At 40.8% G+C, this 27,036-nt stretch overlaps 2 protein-coding genes across 3 annotated transcripts; both read left to right on the top strand.

The window, feature by feature from the left end:
- The first annotated feature begins 1,749 nt into the window (after window positions 1-1,749).
- Window positions 1,750-10,332, top strand: samd10a (sterile alpha motif domain containing 10a). Of its 2 annotated transcripts, none has more exons than XM_061057765.1 (5): window positions 1,750-2,092; window positions 3,818-3,999; window positions 8,816-8,984; window positions 9,092-9,238; window positions 9,558-9,931. In XM_061057765.1, exons 1-5 carry the CDS (start codon window positions 2,080-2,082, stop codon window positions 9,620-9,622), a joined length of 576 nt encoding a protein of 191 aa, XP_060913748.1. In that variant the 5' UTR covers window positions 1,750-2,079; the 3' UTR covers window positions 9,623-9,931. The 2 variants fall into 2 exon arrangements, with proteins under 2 accessions (XP_060913748.1, XP_060913749.1); XM_061057766.1 differs by lacking the exon at window positions 9,558-9,931 and adding an exon at window positions 9,968-10,332 and having other exon boundaries at window positions 1,753-2,092.
- Window positions 10,333-10,430: 98 nt separating this feature from the next.
- Window positions 10,431-26,971, top strand: uckl1a (uridine-cytidine kinase 1-like 1a). The gene is made up of 15 exons (XM_061057767.1): window positions 10,431-10,561; window positions 14,926-15,113; window positions 15,347-15,453; window positions 16,881-17,051; window positions 17,320-17,391; window positions 17,543-17,732; window positions 17,842-17,903; window positions 18,703-18,719; window positions 18,896-18,994; window positions 19,076-19,169; window positions 21,945-22,007; window positions 22,122-22,244; window positions 22,479-22,586; window positions 23,237-23,393; window positions 24,229-26,971. Exons 1-15 carry the CDS (start codon window positions 10,473-10,475, stop codon window positions 24,300-24,302), a joined length of 1,614 nt encoding a protein of 537 aa, XP_060913750.1. The 5' UTR covers window positions 10,431-10,472; the 3' UTR covers window positions 24,303-26,971.
- Window positions 26,972-27,036: the final 65 nt, after the last annotated feature.

Raw genomic sequence — 27,036 nt, forward strand, 5'->3', positions numbered from 1 at the left:
TTATCACCTCACCCCCCAGGACTGACACCATATATACTGGAGGTTCAGTTGGTGGGGTGCGGCTTCTTGGATAGGCTGATTTTTCCAAACCTGACCCCACAGCACTGAAACCTTGACTGGGGGTTCATCTGGTTGGGTGTCAGGAGGAGGTAGTTGCGACCACATCCCAGCAGCACAGTATGGTTCCTTGCCTAGTAAAGGATCTGGTAGTTTTGCCTCAGCAATTACGCAGAGTTCATCAGTATCATCTCCAATAAGCACTGGATCTTGCACCACAGCAGGTTCTTGATCTTGGCTGGGCTGCTTATCATCAACCTCACACCCCATGACTTGAGGTTCAGCTGGCAGGGTATCAGGAGGTAGTGGCAACAGTGTCTCAGCAGAGTTTGATTCCTGGCCTAGTAGAGGTTCTTCTTCAAAGGCCTGACTGAAGGCAGAGGGTTCATCTGCTTTGGCTGAAGGAAGTGGTAGAGAATCAGAGAAGAGAGTCATATTCAGTTCTGGTTCTTGTTTGGGCTGCTCATCCGCAACCTCACTACCCAGGACTGAAACATTAACAAATACTTCAGGAGGCATGGTAACATGAAGTGATTGAAGTTGCACCATTGCAGGCTCTGGTTCAGGACAAGGCATTGTCTGTTGAGCTTGTTCATCCATGCTGATGATGCCAGGAAGTTCAGCATTGCTCAGAGGGAAAGCAGTTTTATCTTGAGGAGTCAAAAAAGTGGATGGAAGGGAAATGTTTGCAGAGTCTAGTTCTAGTATCTATATATCTAGTTGTATATATATATATATATATATATATACATATATATGCTATATATGTGGGCGTGGCTTCGGCGCATTCCATGGACACGCCCACAGCATCCCAGAGGAGAGAGAACAGCTACATTTTCCATGATTTTGAAGCTTAATTTTATAAACTTATACGTTTTTTTCGTTGCTGAAATTTCGCCTGGTGGTTGATAATACATTCTTCTTTTGTATAAAAAACTATAAAACATGTATTTATTTTGGTTTACAGGGATTTTAAGATTCAATCTTCCCAAATGCATAGTTTAGGTTGGACACATGGAAGCAGCTTAGAATAGTCATCTTAAAGAGGTCAGTTTGAGGTCAGTTTGAGGTCATGGATATAGCCTACTAGATGGCATATGGCTCCTTTAATGGGGCGTGTATCTGATCCCCTTCCACACCATCTTCTCTTGCAACAATAAAACTGTCGACACACATGTAGTATTAAACTATGATTAAATAAAATATTGTATGGTAGAGCAGCATAAGGTTCTACTTGTGAATAACTGTGATTAGGGAGGTAATCTAATCCTCTGCTCTCTTTTCCTGTTAGAATCTGTGGGCCTTTAGGAGCAGATCGGTGCTCTGTTATATCTGCCTCGGTGATCTTACAGCTCCTCTGGACAAAACCCCACATAGAGGGTCCATCACGGACAGGGCCCACTGCCCAGGGGCGCGCACAGAGCTCCCTTTCTTTAAGAGAAGTCAAAGGGGAATTCCTTAAGTTGGATGCTGCGGTGATGAGAAGCCTTTTCATCCGGCTGTTTTTCAGAGCCTCCACTGGCTGCGTTAATTACAGGGCCCGGGGCTGCACTTTGAGCTCACTGCGCTCATGCAGGCTCTTGAGAAAAAGCCGCGCGTCTGATTCTCACGACACATAAAAACAAACTACACACACACACACACACACACACACACACACACACACATTCAAATAGACACGACGCGCACACGAATGCTCGCGCCCGCCTGAACCAGCGGAACCAGTCAGCCAGCTGCAGCTCGGGGACATTCCTGTCTTGTCTTCTGCAACTTCAGCCCGCAGACAGACACCAGTAGGGACTGACACCGTTGGAGGACGTGAGCTGTGTGTTTTTTTTTTTTTTAAAGGAATTTTCTCAGCAAGACTTGCGAGGATGTGGCGCGCCATTCCTCCAGCTCGACCTCATTGAAACTTTTCACGAGAAACACAAAGCAGCGTAGAGGAAGGCGCAGGACCCCGCAGCCGGTGTGTCGGTCACCGGAGACGATGTGAGACTAGATCCACTTCGGCACGGGAACACCATGGCTGTGGACGGTAAGGGCTTTTATCCTGTCGATACTTTAATAAATCGTCGAAATATTCATTAGAATAGTATTTTCGAAGGAAACTTGAACCAGGCATGGGGTCGTTTGTTTAACCCGGTACTTGCGAGACAGGTTGACCAGGTATGTTAGAGGTCTTGTAACATGACGCCTGCTGTATTCTTGCTCATAGTATGACGTAAAGATGACAATTAACAGCTAATAGCTCCGTTTTACAAAACATGAATTTACCTAAATCGGATGAAAAGGAAAAACACAACAGCTCAGCTAGACTACTTCAAAGTCAGTGCTGTTTAAACTCTCTTTTAGGACATTATTGATGTTTTAAGAAACAAAGGGGACGTCCTCAGTGTTTTCTGGAGGGCAGGCCAGTGACCTGGTGCTGAAACGGACAGCGCACTAGGCCAGCATAAGCAGTCTGATGGTGTGTGGTCAGTGGTAGCAAAGATTGTTTACTTTTTATTTGACAGCTACACTTAAACGCCTTTTGAATTGTAATGTTTCTCCTCCTTTGATTTCCCCCCCATGAATTTATTAAGCCCTGGTAGAATAAACATTGGAGAAGCTTTAGTCAAATCCGTCTAAAAGCTTTACACTGCAGTGTAGTCTTCAGGCAAAATACCAAATCAAACATATCACAAGGAGGCGAGACTCTTCACAGTATGTTCAGTAAGATTTCTCTTCATCAAGGAGTTCTCCAATGCTGTGCTGGCAGTTTAAAGCGTGTTAGTTAATGAGGACTTTTTTTTCTCTCATAAACAGGCAAAGCCAGAGGAAGAAGTTTGACAAGTGGTCTTAATTATCCGTATTTAATCCAGGAATGGGGCATATTTGTGTTTACAGCTGCAGCCTGAGGGAGTAGTTCCACTGTGAAGGAAAGTTCATACTTAAAAAGTCTTGGAGTTGCACCTCAAAGAAACTAAAAATCGCATCGAGAGTCTCATTCATAATATTCAGAAGCTGCTGGTTTCTCTTGATGATTGCAGGACTCGTCTCTGCTGCGCTCTCAGCAGGGGAGACGATGAATGACAGAAGAGGGAGGCACAAAGCGAGAAAACCAAAAGACTCTCTTTCATCCCCTCAAACTCCTCGTCTCCCTTGACGCTCTCGCTCGTTCTGTCCTCTTTTCAAATTCTCTAAGTCAATTTAAGATATTGAAGACGAATGTTAGAGCACACACAAACAAACACAGCTGCACACGCAGCGAGAGAAGTCCTCCAATCTGGCACATGAATCAGTAATGACCTGTGGCTTACTGCCAAGATCTCTGTGCCAGAAACAGCGTGTTTACTGTAGTTCCACACTTTCTTTAATTACTGGATGTTGGGCAGCCACCTGCTGTTGAGAGTTGAGTGGGTTTGGATGTGTGCCTGCAGGCCGCCCCATAATGATGAGAAAGTGGATTGTCTCACAGCTTTGACATTCACCTACATGCTCTGCACAGAGTAATAGTTGTACCTGAACTGTGACTAACGAGAGTTCCAGACCTTTAACTATTCCCTTTGTAACAAAAGAGCAGGCACGAGCATGTACTACGTAATGAGATCATCTGTGAATGACAGGGTGTCCAGGTGGGTTCAACTCTGTCTTTTGTTTTCAAGTCATGCAGAGTGAGGTAGTTTCTGCTGAGCGTGTCTCCTGCTGCTGTACATCATCAGTGTTTACATGCAGACCGCGGCCGTCTAATCATCCCACCTCCTTGCTTTGATCTCTTCAGCGGCATCCAGTTTCAGTTTCTGCCGACCGGCCGTGGAGTATAGAGCGCTGCCTGAGGACTTCAAGCACCAGCTGAGTCGACGGACGGGTGGGAATCTAACCTGGCATGACGGGCGTGGGCAGAAAACAGCAGGAGGCAGGAGAGTGAAGTTGCTGCAGCAGCCTGGGACAGAAGCCCTGCAGGTACTGAACACCTACAGGACATCAACGTGTCAAACAGCACACCTGAGTCATGAACTGACTTTGTGTGACACCCTGGAGTTTTCTATATTCTCTCAAGGTCAACGAGATATGGTTATTTCTGCATCGTGTTGCTCAAAGTCAAACTTAAAATAGATATGAAGTTATATATCCTTGATGTTTATTGATTGCATACCTTACTGGTTTAAATTATCATTGAAACGATTATTATGATAAAAGAGCTAGCTGAAGTGTCTGCATCATATGGAACAAGAGGTCATTATAGTCAAATTACATTTTGCTAGAAAGTTGAAGTTATGTGTTTTCTCCCACTTCAGCTCATAAATAGCAAATCTAATGTGTTATATATCATTAAATCAAATGTTTGTCTGTTGTCTTGCCAAATTGAGTTCCAGATATTCCTCTCTGTGTTCCTAGTTGCTGTCAGATTTTTGTCCGGAAAAGTCTGAAAGGCAAATTTCCTAGTCTAGCAAAGTGCAGCCAGTCATCATCCATTGTTGCAAATGGGCACTTTGTTAGCGGAGAATGGAAGTTGCTCTCTCCCCAGCGGGTCTGTGGGCTCTAACAGCCTTTAAGCATGGCTTTAAATAGCACAGGTCCTCCAATACTATTGCTGTGCTGCAGCACTACTGTGTCTGTTGATTCAGAGCATAAAGAACATTTTATTTATTTAATTCTTCATTTAAAAATAGGGACAATGCACTTTAGTGAACATCAACGTGTTAATATGCCAAAGTGTAGCCATAAGATAATTTCAATGTGTAGTCCCTCTGCAGGTTGATGGTACACACGTATAGAAATCTACAAATAAGCACAATGACAAACAAACAAGGAATGACCAAACAACAAAATAAACCGTACATTAAAAAGAGTGAATAAAAAAGTGTCTGTGTGACCTCGTTCAAAACAAACCAATGTTTGAGGCATATACAATTATTGTTATTGTGGCGTTATGAACAGCATGCAAAACCATTTTTCTCTATATCTTGTGTGAAAAGTCGTCCAGTAGCCGGTCTGCTCTACTTCTAATATCTTTTTCTTATTAGATTTTCATCCGTTTTTATCCGATACAGCTTTGTTAGCTTGCACAACCATCAGAGACAATCCGTGTGTGCTGTAAACTGGCCTCATTTAAAGCTCTTTGTAACAAAGTCAGAGAGCCCGTCCCTTTGTCTTCACCCCATGGAAGTCTCTTTTTAAAGGCTGTAATGAGCTGAAGCCAAAGCTGCAGACATAGAACTGGGTCGGGCTGATAAAGGAGTTTTAAACAATGTGTTGTTTGTTTGCTTCAATCCTCTTAGATGAACATAATGCAGTGGTTGGTTTATTTTTGTCCCGAGCAACAAGAACTTAATGAGTGTTGTGTGTTTGGAAGTTTTATTACAGGCGAGCATGTGAACTATCTTTTCACTCTTTCACATCTTCTCATCCTTTATTTTGTTTTTTTTTAATGTTTCTCACTTTATGTTGTGCTCTTATCCACGCTACGATCACAGACGTCTCACTAGTGCTCTGTACATGTTGGTTCTTGTGAAAAGGAGAAAAAAGCAGTAAGCAGTCATTATGGTGTCATTATAATCATTAATGTTTCACCACTTTAAGCACAAAAGCAGTTTCATTCATTCTGTAACTATTGGCAACAATGTTGATCATAGATTAAATACAAGTCCCTTTTTTAAGCAAATGTGTCAAACTTTTCTTCTCTTCCTCTATTTGCTGAGAATTCGAGGACTTGAATTGACCTTATTTGATATCTTTGGATTCTAAGCAGATGGTTACACAAAACAAACGAGTTTTGGTATCTTTTACTTCAGGAAACTGTGATGGACATTTTTCATTATCTGACATTTTATTGGACACACAAATGTCTGAATGGACAAAATATCAGGGTTATGTCAGTATGTAATAATTATAACCAACACTTGCAGCACTGGTTGACATTGTGATAACAACAATAAACTGTCTGTAAAACACATTTAAAACAATATAGTTTTAATGCATTAAGGAAAGAGTTAGCTTTTTATTGACAAAGCAAAGTATAACATTTATTTACCTGTACACACTATGAGGAGCACCAGTCCAGTTTGTATGATATTCAAGGCTTCTCTCTATTGATTTAAGAAACCAATTCAGAAGAACACATTTTGCAGCAATGAAGGATTTTAAGGCAGCACCAGTTTCAAGATAACACTCCTGTACTGAGTTGAAAAGTGTAAATAGGATGATAGAAAGAAAACGGCTGCTCGGTGGTGGTGGATTAGGGAGTATTCAGTTTGAAGAAAGAAGAAATGGGGTTGGTCTAGCAGTTAAGTCGCACCCCATAAATGTAGGCTATAGTCCTTGAGCTGGTGGCCTGGCGTTGAGTCCAACCTGTGGCTCCTTTTCCACATGTTTCCACATTATTTATTACAATGAATAATATGGAAATGTGACTTGACAGAAATACGTTGGCGCTTGCACTCTATGGGGTGGTTGATGTGTTTGGAGAATGACAATTCTGAGCGTCGACAGAATAAATCCCCCCCCCCCCATGGAGTCCAGACACTGGTGGTGGTGAAGCTGATGACTTGATGAGACCGGATGATAGGTGGAAAATGAGGGAGGAACGCCATACAATCGGTTAAATGAGTACCGCTGACGAGACAACTGATTATCCAATGGCAGCCGAAAAAAAGACAGCTCGAGAATGACAGTGGAAACGTGAGTGAGCGTGCAAAAAGGGATGAATGAGAAAGACCCGATCTTGAAGGCAATTATAGTCTTCCTGACTGAACTTACGCTAAAGCTTCATTTAAATGACCGTATTGTTAGTCTTTGTTACGTCTCTTGCCTTTCTTCTACTCTGCTACTCCGGTTAAGAAAACGGAGCTGTCGATCATAACGTTACCTCCGCTCTTTTTTGCATCAAAGAATCCAAGAATCCAATTAGGGCCAGTATTAAAATGCCCATTTTATAGCAGAGATACACACACGTTCACAGCCTGGTACAAAAAAACTGGTTTGGTCAGAATAGTTTCTTTGTTGGTAAAAACTGTACAAGGGGTGAATTTTTTTGATTACCTATCCATTTTGAGGCTAGGAGTTATGCCTTCATTTTAATTATTAGGGGAGGTCGGAGTTGACTGACAGGTGTGAGCATTGTAGCTGTTTACCAGGAGGCTAAAAGTCCGTCCATCGAAGCTCCACCTCTTTGCCTGTTTCTAGATTAATTGAAAGTCAGGTGGAGATAGCATTTGCAACATGTAGACCGACATTGTTAAGCTTCATAATGCCTCTTCAGAAACCAATCAGTGACATCACAAGCAACACCAGCATGTTTAATCATTGATGCAATGGATACTAAGTTGAACAAATCTGACTCCAACAACTCATTATAATTTAATTTGCACAATACTGAAGGCCTCATCATCTTTTTCAGCAGGGCCTCTTATGTATACTAGATATACTCAGTATTTATTTAGAAGCTACATGTTTCTCTCTTACATGTTTCTCTGAACTCCCCAGTACAAATGTAACCTCCCTTCAGGAGTCTTAGATGTGAGCCAACTTTTCTCTTCTTTTTTTTTTTTTGTTGAAGAATCTCTCCTGCATGAGAGAAAATCTTAGAAGTGCTGAACCTGCTGAATTTTTAAAACTGAATGAAGGATCAAAGGCCCGGTTTGGTTGGTCTCCCATAATTTTACATCCTGTAAGGTTAAAGAGCTATATCTCATGATCACACTGGCAGTCATGCTTGCAAGTTTCCCCTTTAACTCGCTCAAGTTTCTTGTTTTAGATAAGGAGATTGATGGCACGCTAATTTCTGCATGATAGATATGAATCTGCAACCAACAGGCTAGCTTAGCTTAGCACAAAGACTAGAAAGAGGTGAAATTGCATGAACTCAACCAACCGATAGAAGGCTCTAGGCATTTTCTGTTTTTTGTGTATTAATGAATTAATGAATTTGATGTTCATTCTATCCAGATGTTTTTAGTCTGTTTTTTGTTTTTAACTGGCTGCAAATGCAAATGTCTCCCTTGTGGGACAATAAAGTTGAAGTTGACGCTTTAGCGATACTGGTAGAAAGATGCTGTTACCTTTAACCAGGGCTAGGCTAGCAGTTTCCTCTTGTTTACTGTCTCTATGTTTAGCTAACCGTATGTTTGCTGCAAGACGCATCCGGTCTTGAAAAGAGAAGCCAATGCAGAAGTGCAAAATCCTGCAGTTCGTCGAGTGTCCGCTTGAGGCTGGCTCCAGGAGCCCAAGAAGTCACATACACACCACCGCCAAAAAGCCTGTTTTTACAGTAGAAATGAACATGATTACAGCCTGGTACAAAAACGTAATAGGATTGATTATTTAATTGTCATCATGGACACACACTGTACTGGTGATGGATTATTTTTAAACGGCTCTGTTTTGATTCTATGAACGACAAGTGTTATCAATACTAGGAGCGTAACTTAAATGATTGACAGGTGGGCACGATGTAACGATTTGTCATAAGGCTTAAAACCCGCCTCTGTTCCAGCTCTCAGCCTGTCGTTAGGTTGACTGAAATTTAGGCTGAAACAGGATTTCCAGCATGCTGCTGCCGATGAGCCTCCAGAGCCCCCCGCAGTAACAGATGGGTGATGTCACTCAGGCTTCATCCATTCATATTTACAGTCTATGTTTTGCTCTAACTTTGTATTTACTTTACAAAGAGGAGATTGTTTTTAGTCTCATCATAAATCTTTTGACAAAATGTTGGACTTTTTATCTGAAGCGTGTTCTCTGTATTAATCTGTATATGTTCCTGTCTGTGTGTCCGCAGTACCGTTCCAGGGACAACTATGGGATATATCACACAAGCCCGACACAGCCCAGCCTGATACGCCCCGTCGTGCTCTGGTCGCAACAAGATGTTTGTAAATGGCTGAAGAAACATTGTCCACACAACTACCTTACCTACGTGGAGGCGTTCTCGCACCACGCAATCACAGGTCAGACTGCTTGCATCATCCTCAGACCTTTTAAATGCAAAACGAATGAAAGGATTGCATAATCAAAGCTTTTCAGATTATTTGAGCCCCTTGCTTTCACCCCGCAGGCCGTGCGTTGTTGCGTCTGAACGGAGAGAAGCTGGAGAGGATGGGACTTGTGCAAGAAACACTTAGGCAAGAGTTGCTCCAACAGGTGCTACAGCTTCAGGTGCAGGAGGAGGGACGCAACCTGCAGCTGCTCAGCAGAGGGGAGGGTGTGTGTAATTATATTTTTCAACACTCTGTCTTCAAACTTTGACTTTAAAAGAAGGCCTTTTATTACAGGAGTTTTGAAAAGAAGCTTACTCACTCTCTGGCAGAGGGATGCAAAGATTGTTACCACTCTCATCAACCAGCCAGCAGTCGAATTAATGAGCTTAGCATAAAGACTTGAAGCAGGGAGACAACGTTTAGCCTGACTCTGTCAACAGATAATTAAATCCTTCAACAAACACTTCAACAACAGACATCACATACTGTATCTTTAATTTGCAGAGCAACTAACGTGTTAAAACAATGTGCTGTTTTTCTAAGGGTTGTGTGCTCGACCAGTCTCAGCTGGTTGCCTGGCAACTGCTCAACAATTATCCAACACATAACTCCCACAAAAAAATGTAAGTTGAAGTTTGAACACTTGTGTTATTGTACAGTTTAAACAGCTGATGGGTTAAAAACAGAGAGTTGGAAGTGCTAGGTGGATAGATTTTAGTTCATTGAAATAAGTCAGGCTGGTTGTTTCCCCAGTTTCCAGTCTTTAAACTAAGCTAAGCTTGCTGGCTGCTTGAAGTAGCTACATATTAAATATACAGGAACAAGATTAGTAATAGAATCAATCTTCCAATTTTACTCTCAGCCTGACGGCAGACAGGCATATTTACAAAAAAAATGTTGAACTTCTGCTTGTTGTGTTCTCTTTAAATGATTCATCTTTTTGTCTTTCACAGGTTCCTTTGGTAAAATATCATAGCAAGGTTGCTGGGACAAGTGGACTCTGAGGAATTATTGGATATTTACTCAAATGTCAAACAGATCGCTGGGATAAATAAATCCAGCGAGCAGCGATATCCAGACTCATGCTGTCGTGTGGAAGTTGGCAGCTTTTCATTCCCTATCTGCAAGATGAACAGACATAATCACTACGGACTGACTATGAACTGTGATGAAGAAGCTCCATGACAATCTGTTTTGTTATCGCTTAATTCTGTGTAACTATTATGAACATTTTATCTTTTTTTTTTGTCTCTCTGTGAAGTTTTTTTTTTTTTTAAATGTCAGAAAGCAAAACAAATAAAGAAATATTAAAATATAATTTATTAATCTTTTTGGCTAGTAGTACATTGTAGGGTCAATTTGGTGTTCATTATCATTTTAAGAGCAGCCGCGAGGGAGCACGTGATGAAAAACACCATTACCCATAATCCCACAGCACATTTAAGACGGAATCCATCCATGGCTCTGACCAGCCGATGCCGGCTCCGAGGTCGCAGGATCCCCATGGAAACGGAGTGCGGAAAAACAATGTCGTCCCGCTCGGACAGGTACATGATGTTAAGAGTCATTTCATCACCTGTGTTTTCTTCATTTAGATCATTTATTCTTCATTTATTCTGCTGCGTCCTGCTGCTTCATGTAACGTAGCGCTAACCACAATGACTTCCTGCTCATCCTCCCCTACACATCAACAAAAGGCTATCTCTATATTAGAGACATATTCCGACTCTAATATTGAATATTTTTTTTGATTAAAGCCATCTCTGTGAGTATGTTTCTCAAAACGGTTAAGCACAGTGAAACGTTAGTGGCTTTAGGTCCGTAAACAGCGTTAGAGACACCCAGCTGATCAGAAGTAGGTGAATTGCATATTGACACAGTTGTGCGTCACAGGCTGCGTAACGTCAAAACATTACAACATCTCTTATATATATATACCTTAAATCAGTGGTACTTAGCCTTCTTAGACTTAAGAGCCACAATCAAAAAACCTCTTTCTTTCCTAAAATATGTGTGGGAAACACAGTGACATGACTTGCAAAAAAAAAAAAAATTCTACTGGCAATGTTTTCCCTTTTTTAAATAATTACTTTGGATTTTTTTTTTTTTTTCAAGTAAGACCTAAAAGAGCCACAACTAGTCCCAAATGAGCCACATGTGGCACGAGAGCCGCAGGTTGAGTATCACTGCCTTAAGTAGTTCTTTAATGTTAAATTATGTTCCGTACACATTTTTTTATTATATACCATCTGCATGATGAAAAAGTTAATTATTTTAAAGTTGCTGAGATTGGATTACGATATAATTTAGATTTAATATTTCCCTCTGAATGGAAGTGAAGTAGAAGTTATAAAGTCACATACTCAATGTACTCAAAGCTCCTTACTTGAGTTGACACACTTGCTGAATTACCGCACGCTGTATATTTATGATAGCCTGCGTTATTTCCTAACGAGAGCGTTGGCCTTTTCTTTGTTTATATCATTAACTGAATGCATTTGGAAGTTGGACCCTTTTTTGGACAAAATACACCTTTTGAAGGAAGGCTCTGGAAATCTTTCACAGACATGTTTGACCCCCTATAGTTATGTGTCAGTGTGTTATTAATTTCAGTGTAGTTGGTGTCGTAATGATTCTGTGTGGTTTAGATCAGTAAACTGAGAGGAAGGATCAGCAGAAGACTTCGGTCCTGTCCTTCTTTTGCCTGCAGGTGCCTCTATTAATACCAGCCAAGCAGCTCTCTGTGTGTCAATGATCCTCTTAGTGTCTAGAACACACATACAAACACACACACAGGAGGAGGTGGACAGAGAGAAGGAGCACGGAGCAGTAGTCAGATTTCTTTGTGAATGGATGGAGTGAAAGAAACAAACTTGTGATTTCCCTAAGACTTTGGTCAGTGTTACTGTTATTTTGGCAAGGTTGCCACGGAGACAGGGAAGCTGGAGGGTAGCAGGTTGTCTGACACAGACATGACTCTGCTTGACTGTGCTGGAGCCAGAATCTCAGGCTGCTGGTCCCTGAGGTCTGACCGCAGGTAAGGTCTGAATGTCGGTTTTGTTTTTCTTTCAGTGCAACAAGGACACTGTTTTTTTTTTTTTTTTTTTTTCCATCTCTCACAAAGCCCCCAAACGCACTATGAATGTGTTAGTTATAAATAGTGTCTGAACAGGGGTTGTAGCGAGGTCAGAGGAAGTGCAGGATGTAGGTTAGTTTGGATTTTGATGAGTGTTATCTGTGCTCAGTCACAGCGGGTTGTCTGAAGTGTGTCATTACTGAACGAGCGTTTGAAAGTGCATCAACGCTTGAATATGCAAAGCATTCATGAGCCCTCTCTTTGAATTAGAGTTTGTGTGCATAGAAGTTGTGCATTATGTAAGAAACCAGCAGATTTTTAATTACTGCCAGTGGGAATGCAGGAATCTCTTAAAGTAGCTTCAGAGGGTGTGACGCAAAAGGCTAATCTGACTTTTATTTGGTCCATAGTAAACAGCAGTGCAACGGACTAATCTTAATTAATGTGATGTAAGCTGTGATAGCAAAAAGTAACTTGAAGAAAAAACATGCAGTGTTGCAAAAAGTACAGAGTCTTAACTAAAAATAACAAGAGTTCTAATTGAAGAGGGAAAAATCCTCTGTGGGTGAAGTATTGATCAAATGATCTATAACTACTCTGAATATGTACGATTATATAAAGTTTCATTACATTATCACTTGTGCAGTATTTTTTACAGCTCTGCTCTGGCAGTGGTTTTAAAGAAGAATACTTTTTACTGTTTTTTAAAGTTGTGACTTTTGTGCTGATTTTTTTCATGCTCAATCCAGTTATTGTTGTGTTTGAAAAGAATAATCAAAAGGCTGTTACTATGACACACAGTGCCCTTTGTCACACAGTAATGTGTTTTTTTTTTCTTCTTCCAACAAACAGTCCAAACCTTCAAAGAGAAACAGCTTACCAGGTTCAAGATGAGAAAAAACAGTAAATCAGTGTCTGAGGTTGAAATCATGTAACGTTATGAAAACATTTTACATTAATAAGTTGTAATGCACCGATGGTATCAAGAATCAGAATTTCAAATGTCTTTACTATAAGACAGGATAAACTTTGTTGTCCTCATGGGGAAACTTTTCTCTGACTCGACTATTTGTTGTTTTTCAAAAACCTGACTTCTGAAAAGATTCATCTGTTAAATTATGTACTGGAGTGAAAAGTACAATAGCTTACGATGTCATTTTTCTTCCAAAGGTTTATTTTGGTTTTTTTTATGCCTTTTATAGTGTCAGAAATCAGATAAAGAGAATGGGGATTGACATGCGGGAAAGGAGACTCAGTACATGGGGCGTACGCACTAACCACTAAACCACTGGCACCCCAATTTACAATAAAATTTAGTGGAATTATTAAGAATCACGTTGTGGAAATACTCAAATCAGTAGTACTTCAAACGTATACTTCAGTACACGGTGTGTATTTGACCTTCACAGCGCAGTCTTACACAACACATTTAACAACTCACTCAACATTGTGTTTGTGTAACTGCGTACATGTTTTCTTCTTGCACAGCAAGGTTTTTGGAATATTTGAAATTGTCTCCTGAAGCTTGTTTGGTTCTTCAAAGCAGCGCTGTTTGACCTGTAAACGTTCAGTTAACATGAAACAAAGAAGATGAGTTCTACATGTGTGCTATTTCATAAGAACAAGATGAACTTTATTCCACCATGCTGTAGCCATAAAAAGACAACATTCAACATCATGCACATTAAACATGAAACAATGAACATTGTGAAATAATCTCCTGCTGTGCAGATTTTTTTATTTTCATTACAACAACCCAAATGTACTTCAAGCATCAGTTTACTGGAGGCTCGGCTCTGGTCAGGTGGATTTCCATCTGCTCTGCCTATACCTGTCATGATGCTGGTTTTATGAAGACCAAGGGGACCACATGTAAACATGAAGTTATGTGTTAATGACTGTTTCCTGCTTTACATCAGACTAACGTTGAGGCCTTTTTCTGTATTCAAAGTGGACTTTTTTGTTTTTTTTCTGGGGCTGTGACCAAAACTAGCTTTCCTAATCAACAAAATCTTGAATTATTTGTTTTCGAAAAATGTTATGAAATCATGAGAACTTACCCTAACCCTAACCCAAAACTTTGAAACTGAATGAAATAAAATGCTTTCCCATAGGATGAAGAAAAGCAGAGATTACCCTTAGAATGGAAAAATGTTTGATAGTTTATCTTGAAGAGTTTTTCTTTATACTTATGAAATAATAAATAAATAAAAGTAAGTTAGTTTGAGCCGTTTTATTCCCAAAGACTTCTCGTCTTCATACCATCTATCAACAATTTGGAATTCAATGAAGTTAGAAATCGGTACAATTGAAACAAAAGTAATTTTTACATAATAAACTTGTCTTGGCCTTTCTCAGTGGTTTAGCCCTTAAATCTGTCGATATTTAATGATTCTGCTCCGGTTGAGTTCTAAATGAATTCGGGCTGTCAGCATTAGTTAATGGTGATTCATTTAGGTCTGCTGCGTTAGTACATTCATAGAAGTAGATGATGAAATTTCATTGAAAGCTCTGAAAAAATCTTGTAAGTTCACTTTGAGATGTTAGATTATTTTTGCCAAACTGTTTTCAAATCCTACATTTCATATTTGGTATTGCGTCTGGATTTCATACACAACACATGAAGGATAAATAAGCTCGAATCATAATTTAGATTTGTATTTTGCATCTTTTTAAAGAATGTGTTTTTAAAGTGGAAGTAGAGCACTTCTTTAACGCTCTCCTGTGTAGAGAAGACACAGCACAGCTGACTGAAGACACAATACACCTGACTGTGTGTGTGTGTCTGTGTGTTCATGTTGTGACCTGCCCTGCTGCTGTGTGCTGTTGTTGCAGTGGGAGTGGGGAGGACTCGTTGGACCGGCTCCTGCCCCCCGCCGGGGCCCCTCGCAGAAAGAGCACTACCTCACTGAGTACCACAGAGCCTCCTCTGCTGCGCACGAGCACACGCACCATCTACACCGCAGGTCGACCTCCGTGGTATGACGAGCACGGAGCTCAGTCAAAGGAAGCCTTCGCCATCGGTATGACACTCACCTTTTGATGTTTTTACTCCTCGTGACTGTTTTGTTTTTTTCACCTCCTTCATGTCAAATTGTAGCTTTGAGCAGCACAACCTGTGCTTTTATTCTGCTCCGTCTTATTCTACCCATAAACACTTTCATGCAATTGCACATGCATATACCGCCAGACAACGTTAGACACACTCTGAAACACAAACATAACGTGCTCTTTGAACTGCTCTGTGGATCTGCAGGGTTGTGTGGGGGCAGCGCCTCAGGGAAGACCACAGTGGCCAATAAGATCATCGAGGCTCTGGATGTGCCGTGGGTGGTGCTGCTGTCCATGGATGCTTTCTACAAGGTGAGAGAGCGGTGCTGATTAGATCCAGTTTATGATGATTGTTTCATGTGAGGAGAAGTGAACATCTTGTAGTACTCACACCTCAAACACGTCACAACAATCGTTAAACTGCTGTCAGTTGTTATACCGTTAGAACTTGCAGCCCGCAAAGTAGAGTTCAGATATTTTGTACATAAAAGGTTCAGATGAAAAAGCAAACGCAACCCAACAGGTGAGTGTGTAAGGGTTAACTCATTTGTTTTCGGAGAAATTAATCAGAATCAGATTTATTGGCCAGGTATGCTTACACACACACACACACAAGGAATTTAGCGTCGGTGAACTGTGCTCTCATATGAACAGGTACAACATTAAATATCAACAATAACCATAATAAGAAAAGAGTAATATTTACATGACTAAATATGAAACAGTGCAGTGGTGAATAGTGCAAAAGATGCTGAAGTAACATGATAAATGCAGTTATGTGACAGATGGGTCAATTAAGATGTCAATTACAGTATTTACATAAATAAGTGTGCGTAGATTGATCATTTAAATTAAATAAGATATATATATATATATATATATATACCTATATGTATATTCACAGTGACGGTTGGTTTAGAAAATAAGTACACCGCAATAACTTTAAATCACTTTTTTGTTCTATAAACTTCATGTGGCATTTTTTCTCTGGTGAGAAAAAAACTTGAATTGTTAACTTAAATATTTTACGTATTGACTTCCATCAACACACACACACACACACACACACACACACACACACACACACACACACACACACACACACAATATGTAGAAGAGCTTGCAATAATATTATTTTTACTTTATAATAAACTAAAGATTGTCTGTTTTCGGCTTTATAATTATTTATGATCAGATGATTTGACAGGACAATAATGCCCCTCTTAACATGAACTTTACTGCTCAGGCCTAGCCCAGTCGTTAGTGTGTCTGCCCCATGTATGAAGGCTATTGACCTCGAAGCGGGCAGCCCGGGTTCAAATCCGACCTGTGGCTCCTTCCCTGCATGTTGCTCCCCACTGTTTCCCTCCATGATCTCTGTCCTGTCTCTAATAAAAAAAATCCCCCCAAAAACACCTTCCAAAAACAACTTTACTGCCCAGTGAGAGCATCATAGCTGCAGTCCCCACCAACAACCCAGAGGAACCTACAAGACGTTAGAGCTCAGGAGCTCCCAGGAAAATATGTGGTTAGTAAGTCAAGGCACCAGTAGGCAGTAGGTTTCTTTCAAGCTCCGGGAAGATCCAGACTAGAGTTTTCATGCTTTGCTCATCCCAGGGTCATCGTTTCATACAGATATGAGAACAGAACCCTCTGATTTAAGTTACTTTTAAATCTTCAAATATGCACATCAGCGATGTCCTCCGAACATATGAGCGTTAATTGTCGTTTTTTTACAGGATTTATCTTCCGAGGAGCAGGCGATGGCGGCAAATAACGACTACAACTTCGATCATCCGGGGGCTTTCGACTTCGAGCTGCTGGTGGCCACTCTGCGAAAACTGAAGCAGGGCAAGAGTGTGAAGATCCCCGTGTATGATTTCACCACGCACAGACGACAGAAAGACTGGGTGAGGCGGTCTCTTTCTGTGTTTTTGTTTCTCTGCAGAAAACTCCGCAGTGGAGATTTTCACAAAGACTTGGAAGTGTTTAAAGATTGAATATGCATCCTGTAGTTTTGAAAAGGAGAACGTAGTTGTGACGCATTCGGTTCTTTTCAGTACTCTAAATATATTCTCGACATAAATAATGTATTTTCAGTGTGCAGCTGTAATCGTAGAGAAGCTGAACTGACTGTCTATGAAAAACTCCTTCGTTGACTTTCTTCCTTTCTTGCAGAAAAATGTGTACGGTGCCAGCGTGATCATATTTGAAGGAATTATGTCTTTTGCAGACAAAGAGCTTCTGCAGGTGAGGCCAAATGTTTTCTTTTACTTCTTTCTTTTTGAATAATTCCTGTGTGAAGAAAAAAGCAATCATCTCGTGGAGTTGTTGTTTGAGCAGCTGCTCAGCTTAAGCGAATGATTTTTTTTTGCTGGGTGTTTGCTCTTCCTACCTGCAGCTCCTCGATATGAAAATCTTTGTGGACACAGATTCAGACATTCGGCTCGTCCGCCGGCTCCGCAGGGACATCACAGAGCGCGGACGGGACATTGAAGGCGTCATCAAGCAGTACAACAAGTTTGTGAAGCCGGCCTTTGAGCAGTACATCGAGCCCACCATGAGGCTGGCAGATATCGTGGTGCCGAGAGGTGAGACCGCCTGACTTCTTCAAACCAAACAAGAACACTGATACATTTTTTAAGCAACTCAGCAGTCACTGCTCGCATATTCCTTTTCTTGTTTTGTTTTTCTTCCAAGGTGGTGGGAATATGGTGGCCATTGATCTGATAGTTCAACATGTTCACAGCCAGCTGGAGGAGGTAAACACTGATTGTACAAAGGAAGGTGGCGCCACCATGTGGTTGAAAGCTGTAGCACACAGACAGAAAGCGAAGCCCTCAAATGTTCAGACAATAAGCTTCACCAGAACACCTCATTTAGAAACTCTCACCTTATCCAGGTGTTTGGTAAACTAAAAGGACAGTCTGGAGCTCTTCTGTTTTCTTCATGTTGTCAGCAAATACTACGTAATTATTTCTCCGTCAAATATCTCCTTTGTTGTCCAAAGCTCAATCTTTAACTCTTTTTTTTTAGGTTTTTTTTCTTGATAGAGAGCAAAGAGATCCTTTTTAAGATTTGCTCCTCACTGCAACTGTGCAGCTGAGTCAGCACATATTTATTTACTTCAGCAGTTTTCTAGTCCTTCCGTCAGAAAGAGGCAAACTATCTTAAGACAGTGGTCCTCAACTCGCCTAGCCTCAGCACCCACCACCAACTCCTCCATGAATAAACAAGACTCAAATTTTCTGGAAATTTGGACCTCAGTCGGTACAAAACGTGTGACAGAAGCAAGAAACTGATCAAAACAAAATATTTTAAAAGGACTTCAGTTACTTTTTTACACAAGTTTTTTTCCAGGCCTCCATTCGCGTTCCACTGAAAATGACTTTGCGACCCACCTCTGGGACCCACCAGTTGAGAACCACTGATCTAAGAGAGATTGTGAATAAAGAATGAAACTCACAGTGTACATATTTGGGAAACATTTGGGCTCTTTTAAAAACTAAGAATATTCTTCATCCCGTTTACATTCTCTGTTTCTGACCCTTCTTAATGCAGCGAGAGCTCAGTGTCAGGTATGTACTTTACCTTCTCTCAGTTGTAGTCTGTTATTGTAGTCTGTGCATGAACGCTTTCTGTGTTATGTGATGTTAAAACTCTTCCTTCATAAAGCCTGACTGCTTCACGTCTCCTCAGTGAAGCAGAGTAAAAACCGTCTTAACTGTTTAACCGAACCTCTCCTTGCTCTCAGGGCGCTCCTGGCCTCAGCTCAGCAGAATCAGCCGCTGCCGCAGACGCTCAATGTGTTAGAGAGCACGCCGCAGGTCAGAGGCCTGCACACCATCATCAGGTAACCTAACCCAATCTGGAGCAGAAGTCCAAGAAAATAAAACATGTTCGATGTAAAACCTTTTCTGTGTCTGTAATGCAGGAATAAAGAAACCAGTCGAGATGAATTTATCTTCTACTCCAAGAGATTAATGCGGCTTCTCATCGAACATGCACTAACATTTCTGCCATCTCAGGTGGGTGGAACTTTACTCCTCAGTGAATATTCATGTAGCTATATTTAATATTTTTGGATAAATAATGAATCACTTTTATGTTAAAGGAAGTTGCTCATACTACCAAAACCCACAGAAAAGTAACACCGAGCCCTGCAGTCCCCCTGAAAGGATTATGAATTTAACATCTTTTCTTTTACAGCTCACTGTACTTTGTCTGTTTGGTTCCCTCTCACTGCTTTAATCTCTCCAACGCAACAGTCAGCTGTTTCCTACTAAAATCCTCCAATAACGACTGTAGACTGTGTGCTCAGCAGACATACACATTAGCAACTCGCTAACGAACGTAGCAAACCAGAATCGGCTTTATCGGCCAGGTATGCTCACACACATACAAGGAATGTGACTTTGGTGAACTCTGCTCTCTATGTACAAAAAGTATAACATTAAATATCAACAATAAAGAAGAAGAAGAAGATATACTTTATTAATCCTGCGAGGGGAAATTCAATGTTACGCTCTGTTGTTGAACATGCTGCACACACATGCACAAACAGGATCCTTTAGACATAATGGAGAGATGTCAGAGTGAGGGGGCTGTCCACAGCGAGCGCTCCTTAGCTGGGGGAGGGGCTTAAGTGCCTTGCTCGTTTACGTTTCACTGCACATCTGTATGAGCATGTGAAAAATAAAAATCTTGAATTTTGAATCAATGGCACCTCAGCAATGCGCAGGAAGTGAACTGGCACCTCTCCAGCTAGCAGACCAATTTCCAGACGTGGTCCACACCGGGATTTAAACCGGCGACCCTCCGGCTCCCACCCCAAGTCCCTACAGACTGAGCTACTGCCACCCCACACAAAATAAGCAAAGACTAATATTTACACGACTAAATGAGACAACAGTCGAGTGGTGGGTAGTGCAAAGTTGCTGAGATAATGAAATATGTAACAGATGGTTAATTTACTTGGAGGTAGAGTTTTTGCAGTATTTGTATGAAAAGTGTGAACAGATTGATATCAGGTAAGGATAATACAGTATTTACATGGTTAAGTTAATGGTCCTAAAAGTAGTTTAATAATCGTATATGTACATTCACGGTGGGTGTTTGTTTTGTAGCGACAGCCTGGGTGAAGAATGTGTTCTTATGTCGGGTTGTTTGGGGCGTACAGTGATCTGTGACGTCTACTGGAGGGGAGGAGTTTGAACAGTTTGTGACCGGGGTGTGAGGAGTTGTGACCAGCATAGATAAAATGGTGAAAAGGACTTTCCTTATAAAGCGCTTTTCAATTCTTCTGACCACTCAAAAAGCGTTTTTTAATTACATTACAGTCATTATTCAACCATTAAAATCAAAAAAGACACGCACATGCCTCAGTGGGTGCTGGATCCAAAAACACACGAATAGGTCAAGAAAGCAAAACAAGAAGCTCCCGTTTGAAGGATTTATTAAGTGACGTATCGACCTCAGACTTGACATACACACTTATTGCAGAGGACGCTTCATGAAGTGCCCGTCACTAATAACTGATCCCATTCATAAGCAATCACACTCTGCTGGAGATGCCACAACGGAGCAATGTGGGACTCAGCGTCTTGCCTAAGCACATTTCGACATGTGGACCAGGAGCTTGGACGCGCACAGCCAGTCATTCGATTTAGAGACGACCCACTCTGCCACTGAGCCACAACTGCCCCAAAAAGCAGCAGCTCTGCATGTTTTAAGACCAAATACAGACCTACTATCTATACTTGACCTTTACATTACCTCATTCACAAGCGTTCCATACATTTGTAGACAAAGCTTTTCAACACTTTTGACATTCTAGACATTGAACAAATACGTTGAAAACATTGCCAACGCCATAGTTGATCATTAAAAACAAGAGTTTACCCAATAGTGGATGTCTAGGACTTCTATTTTTATTGCCCTCATATCGAAAACCGGCATCAATACCGTTTGATCTCTGATAGAATGGTATAGAAGAATCAAAATCTGGTTTTGTAACAACCCAACTATGGGCCATTCTTCAGACAGCAAAGTGCTCCAGTTTCTTCATCAATAGTTTTAAAACCATCGTACAGAGACATGGAACTCGTGAGACATAATTACAATAATCACTTGTGACTCTTATCACAATTATGGTGTTATTACAGTTTCTGCTGCATGGTAACAAAACAAATGTCTTGTATTTAGAAAATGTCATTTTTGTTGCATTCAAGTGACAAACCTTCATTTGTCTTTTTCCCCTCGCACCATTGTTTGCTTTTTGCTTCTCTCCTTTTTATTTTACTGCCAGTCTTTAAAAGGAGACAACTCTCAAATGTCTGTTGTTATGTTTTGATGTTCAGAACCAGAAGTTTTCTTGTTTAGTGTAACAGCTCTTAAAAATGTAAAAGTGACTTAATCATTGTCATAACTGTGATGTCTAAGTCTCTGCAAGTTGATTTTCAAGCCACACTGACATCACACAAATGTTATACTTATAACTCAACATGTTCTTTGTAAATGTAAGTAAACACTGTTTTCTTGTAAGTATGCCATCTTTTGAAACTTCTTGCAGCGACAAAGTAAATCTAAACTGTAATGTTCAACTCTCTTTCACATGCAGCAATAAAGCAACAAAAAGAATCAAAGGATGAAGAGATGCATACATGAACTGACACATTTCTTGTTTGTGTAATTAGGGCCTGAGCACCGACCTCGAGGACCCTATTGGAATGCAAGGAATCCTTTGTCTTTGTCTTTTTCAATTTTAATTTTTTGAAACACATTTCTCCTGTTTCTCGTTTCAGTCATGTGTGGTTCAGACTCCGCAGGGCCAAGAGTACGAGGGCCGCAGTTACAATGGAAAGGGGGTCAGTCATGCTGTTTTACGACCTCTTGTTAACTTAAAAATGGAGCATGTCTTTCTGGGTTGTTTTTTTTTTTAAAGTCCCACTCCTCTTCTGTCCTCTATCTTGTCTCCACAGATCACTGGTGTGTCAGTCCTACGGGCAGGAGAAACCATGGAGCCAGCACTGAGGGCCGTGTGCAAAGATGTCCGCATCGGGAAGATCCTGATCCAAACCAACCTCGACTCAGGCGAACCAGAGGTTCATAAAAACACATTTAGTATAAAATAAATCCTTTGAGATTCTGACCTGGTGTGTGCGCGTTACATTTTTAAAGACTTGTTGGAGTCTTAAAAATCACATACACGGGTTAAAAATGTTTTGACTCTTTTTTTTTTTTTCTTCTTTCTTCCACATGATGTGTGTCTCCGTGGTAACTACCCTTCCTGCTTTTGTAACCATGGCAACCTGTCTCCTCCTCTCCGGCCTCGCCAGCTGCATTACCTGCGTCTGCCCAAAGACATCAGCGAAGATCATGTCATCCTAATGGACAGCACGGTCTCCACCGGAGCGGCCGCCATGATGGCCGTACGAGTCTTATTGGTGGGTGCAGATTAGCATCATTATTCTCCAGTCACACAACAATATAAGACACCCCTCTGCTCTTAGTCACATGTGTGTCTTTGTGGTTGCAGGGGGAATTGTTTCTCATTGGCTGAGGTTAGATTAGCGTTTATTGCTGCGTAGATAAATGTCAAACATCCTGCTTACTAATGATCCTTCTTTCTTTCCTTTATTGGTGAGATAACGGGACATAAAAGACAAAGAGTTAGAAAAACAACAAGACAATGAACAGACAAACAATAAATGTTACATTAAAGAGAAGTGTGGCAGTGGAGATATGACTTTGCTCTATAAAAAAAGAGGAGAAAAATAAAATAGTGTTTTTGTTGGAAGTGATGCTATCTATCGTGTTATGTGATCTGGAACAATGTGCAGGACAGAAGAGTAAATCATTTGTGGGAGAAAGTAAGGAGAGAAAGAAAAAAGCATAATAAACAATAAAAAAAAGAATAATAATCCAGAAGTAAAATAATGTTTACAATAAAGTAGATTTATCCTTCTGTGTGTGTGTGTGTGTGTGTGTGTGTGTGTGTGTGTGTGTGTGTGTGTGTGTGTGTGTGTGTGTGTGTGTGTGTGTGTGTGTGTGTGTGTGTGTGTGTCTGTGTGTCTGTGTGTGTGTGTCTGTTCAGGATCATGAAGTTCAGGAGGACCAGATCGTGTTGGTGTCGCTGTTGATGGCAGAGCTCGGCGTTCACTCTGTGGCTTACGCCTTCCCGAAGGTCAAAATCATCACCACCGCTGTGGACAAGAGTCTGGACGATTTCTTACATGTCATTCCTGGAATCGGTGAGTCACCACATGCACAATCTTACTCTTACTACACTCTAAAACCAGAGCGCTGTTCCCCTGTTATATGTCTCTCAAAGAAGAACTTGTATATAAAAAACCTAATATACAACATTTCACTACACGTTTTCCACATACATGTCGCCTCTTTACTGAGCTAGTGATGGTTTTTGGATGTGCTGTTTTCATCTTATGCATGAAAGGATGTCTTCACCTTTGCAGGAGATGAAAGATGAAACTATTTCTGTCTCAGGTTGACAGGTTTCATTTCAGGTCCCAGCAGATTCTAATTTTATTTTCATGTCACTCAAATTTGAAGTAAAAGCTGCTCTCCATCGACACTGCAACTGAACAGCGTATCAGATGGACCGGTCTGTTGTTAATACTTTCATATTATTACATAATTTAGAATTCATAACAACCAGTACAATGAATATCAATATAATATCAAATTAAAGAGCCTCCCTCAGTCATTGGAGGACCTTCACTGACACTGCAATAACTCACATTTTACCCAGTGTATGAATCTAATTTCTGGTCAAAAATATCTCATTACACTGAATATAATCCTCATCAAAGGAAAAGTCCAGATAAACATCGTATTTCAAGATATTACGAGAGAAAAACTGAGGAGTGAATTGTTTGTGATGGACAAAATAGCTTCCAAAGCAGCAAGCAAAGTGTACTCGTTCCTGAATCAACATAAAGATCTCATTGTAAGAAATGTATCACGGACACTTTGGTGAATGAAGCTCATATTAAGCTTCAATGATGAACTTCGGTGCCTGACCCAGTCTTACACATACGTTCTGAGTGGACTGTTTTGTGATTTTAGGGGACTTTGGGGACCGATACTTTGGGACGGACGGGTCTGACAGCTGGAGTGACGAGGAGCAGCCATCGTACTGACGCACTAACCTGTGAGCCTCTGTGAAAGAAGAAACTAACGCTACTTGAAAAATGTGTGTTAATGATCACCCTCCCCTTCAGGCTCAGACCAGCAAAAAAAACAAAAAACAACTGTGATTAATCCCTTTGTTTTGTACTGTACATGACATTTTGTACTCTTATACAACAGATGAGTCTCGCTCACGTTGTATGCATGAGGGATATTTTGCTGTATTCACAGAGAAGTGTTCCTTATTACTACTTTCAAACAGAAGGGTCATAGAGGTAATAGTGCCATTACTTAAAGGGAGAACGTGCGACTTTTTGACCCAGTAGATGTCGCCCTTGAGCACCAGCATGAAACCAAAGCAAACAAACAAACTGCTGTTTAGCGACACCGCTGCTCCCCCTCCAGCGTCACACCTCCAACTCCCCTCCACCCGCGTTCGCACAAAGGAGTTATGAATTACAACGCATCATAATTAAGCTCCTTTAAGCACAAGCGGTGGACAAAATTTTCCTTTGCTCAAGCTGCAGTTGGCGGTCTGCATTGTTGTGCTGGCAGGCTAATGTTGGCTCACGCATAGCTTCACATCGCACATACATTGACAAGGAATTACCGAGATCTAGAGACACTAACGTGACATGTTAGAAGAATATGTTCTTCTTCTTTTCTCTAGTCCTTGACTGAAACAGTTTCATACACAAGGCCGTCCCGTCCATGTAAACACAGCTCCGACAACTATACAGCTGGCGAGACTCATTGTAGACAGTCATGACTCACAGAGACATTTACTGAGGAGATTCTTGATTTCTGCTGAATTCATGTGTCAAATGTCGCACATTCTGCCTTTAAGGGGTATGTCATCACAAAGTGAATATTATCAAATAGCCGAGTTCTTTCAGGATAGCACCAGCTGTTCATGAAGCCTGTTCTTATTGGAATAAATACTGACCAACTCGTGTATAGGGTTTCAGTTTATAAGTCTACGATATCCTCATAAAGTCAATTCAAGTCAACATCTGTAAGATCAATAAGTGTCATGTTCAGGTCATGTTCACTCAAAGTCAAGCATGTTCAATACCATTCGAATAAGAATGAAACTCAAAGTACGGCCGAGGCTACTGTGTTTCAGAAAATAGTGAAGGGCGCACTCACACTAGGCCCAGTTGCCCCGTACTGAAGCCGACCTGTGCACTCACATTGCTCCAGGCCTGAGCACGGTTACCTCTTGTTCATACGTCAAGTATGTCGCGGGTTTTATCCCGCTGACTCTGAATATTCTGACCAAATTTTGAGTTGACACTCGACCTCTGCATTGGACCCAAGTGAACCCTTTGCCGCTGTCGTTTGAAATTATGATCTTTGGTTTTTCTGAAAAACGTAAGTCTATCGAGAATATTCTTAAGTTATTTTTAGATTCCCCAAAGACTTTATACTCTGCTGCTGCGGGATAAAAAAAGATTTGAAAGTTGTAACTGTGTTGATGGTGATGAAAGCCTTGATACTCTGCACAAGCAGTAATATGGTATTAAAAGAAGCAAATAGAGTGAAGTACAATCTTTACCAACTTCAATGATAATTACATGTTTAATTGTACGTCATTTTATACAATCTGATCTTTAAGGTGTTATTTCTGTGGCCCACCTTCATTCAGGATGCAACTTGAGAGTTAGAATAGTTAAAAATCTTTTTTTATTCTGCAACAAAATATTTTTTTCCTCATCCAGATTGTAGGAAAACGTTGAAGTTTTGAAGACAAGAAAATGTGACTCACAGCTCCATGACTGGGAGTTAATGTTAATACCTGAGAGGCACAAAAACTGCTGCTAATTATAGCAAAGTTTGAACAGCTTTATGAACAGCTGGTGAAACACGGCGCAGGAATGTGTTCTGGTGTTAATCCATTATTTTACTTCCCATTCTCTAAGCTGCTCTATTAAGATTTTTATATGATACACTGTCAAAAAAAACCCACTTTAAAATAGCCTTACAGAAGAGTAGTTACATGACAAGTTGATCTTGAACATCAAACTTCACACCAGGGAATCTCAATGTTGAAGGTTAACTCATTCTAAATATGTTGAAAATGTCTTTAAATATGTAATACATCTTCAATTCAGGGTATAAGAAAACATCTTTGAGATTTAATTCTGCTTTTACTTCTCACTGCCTCGTTCCTACTTCTACTAAAAAAAACTATAATTTTTTGATTGTGTGTCTGTGCTGATCAACCAGGTGTGGATCAGACTGTCAGTGTGAGGTCATGGCAGGTCACAGGCTCCCCTCTGAGAGTTTCTTTTTCACGCTCCTGTGACTCTCAGGGTTCAGATACAGGCCGTCTGACCCCCCCCCCCCCCTGTGATGCACTCAAACACCTGAAGGTGTCAGTATAGCTCACAATTAGCTTCTCTTTCAGTGTGATTTATAGTGTATCCCCCCCCCTGAGACGCCACAGAACAGAAAAATGCAAACACACTCACCTGAAACATCCCCATCGTTTAAGTTAAAACACTCAGATTTTGAGTCGTGAATGGCAGTGAGAAAAAGACACGTTTGTTTCACGATTTTGCTGAAAGCTCTGGCACAGAATGTTTTGTGTTAAATCTCAGTTACAAATATGTAAGATCATGATGTTTATGTGAATCCAGGTTTTCAAAATGTGCAATAAAAAAAAACCTTAAGCCTCCTGGATTCCCCTCCCTGTTGGGTTCCCGGTGTTGCCTCCAAAGTCGAACACACCTCTTGCTCCTG

Source organism: Labrus mixtus, chromosome 15 (assembly GCF_963584025.1).
Source record: "Labrus mixtus chromosome 15, fLabMix1.1, whole genome shotgun sequence".
In the NCBI taxonomy this organism is placed as follows: Eukaryota; Metazoa; Chordata; class Actinopteri; order Labriformes; family Labridae; genus Labrus; species Labrus mixtus.

Bases quoted from the DNA above. Each gene is read 5' to 3' on its own strand.
- samd10a (XM_061057765.1), top strand. The intron at 4,000-8,815 runs GTACTGAACACC...GTGTGTCCGCAG, and splicing joins CTGGGACAGAAGCCCTGCAG to TACCGTTCCAGGGACAACTA. The intron at 8,985-9,091 runs GTCAGACTGCTT...TTCACCCCGCAG, and splicing joins CTCGCACCACGCAATCACAG to GCCGTGCGTTGTTGCGTCTG.
- uckl1a (XM_061057767.1), top strand. From the start codon at position 10,473: ATGGCTCTGACCAGCCGATGCCGGCTCCGAGGTCGCAGGATCCCCATG. The intron at 10,562-14,925 runs GTACATGATGTT...CTGTTGTTGCAG, and splicing joins ATGTCGTCCCGCTCGGACAG to TGGGAGTGGGGAGGACTCGT. The intron at 15,114-15,346 runs GTATGACACTCA...GTGGATCTGCAG, and splicing joins AAAGGAAGCCTTCGCCATCG to GGTTGTGTGGGGGCAGCGCC.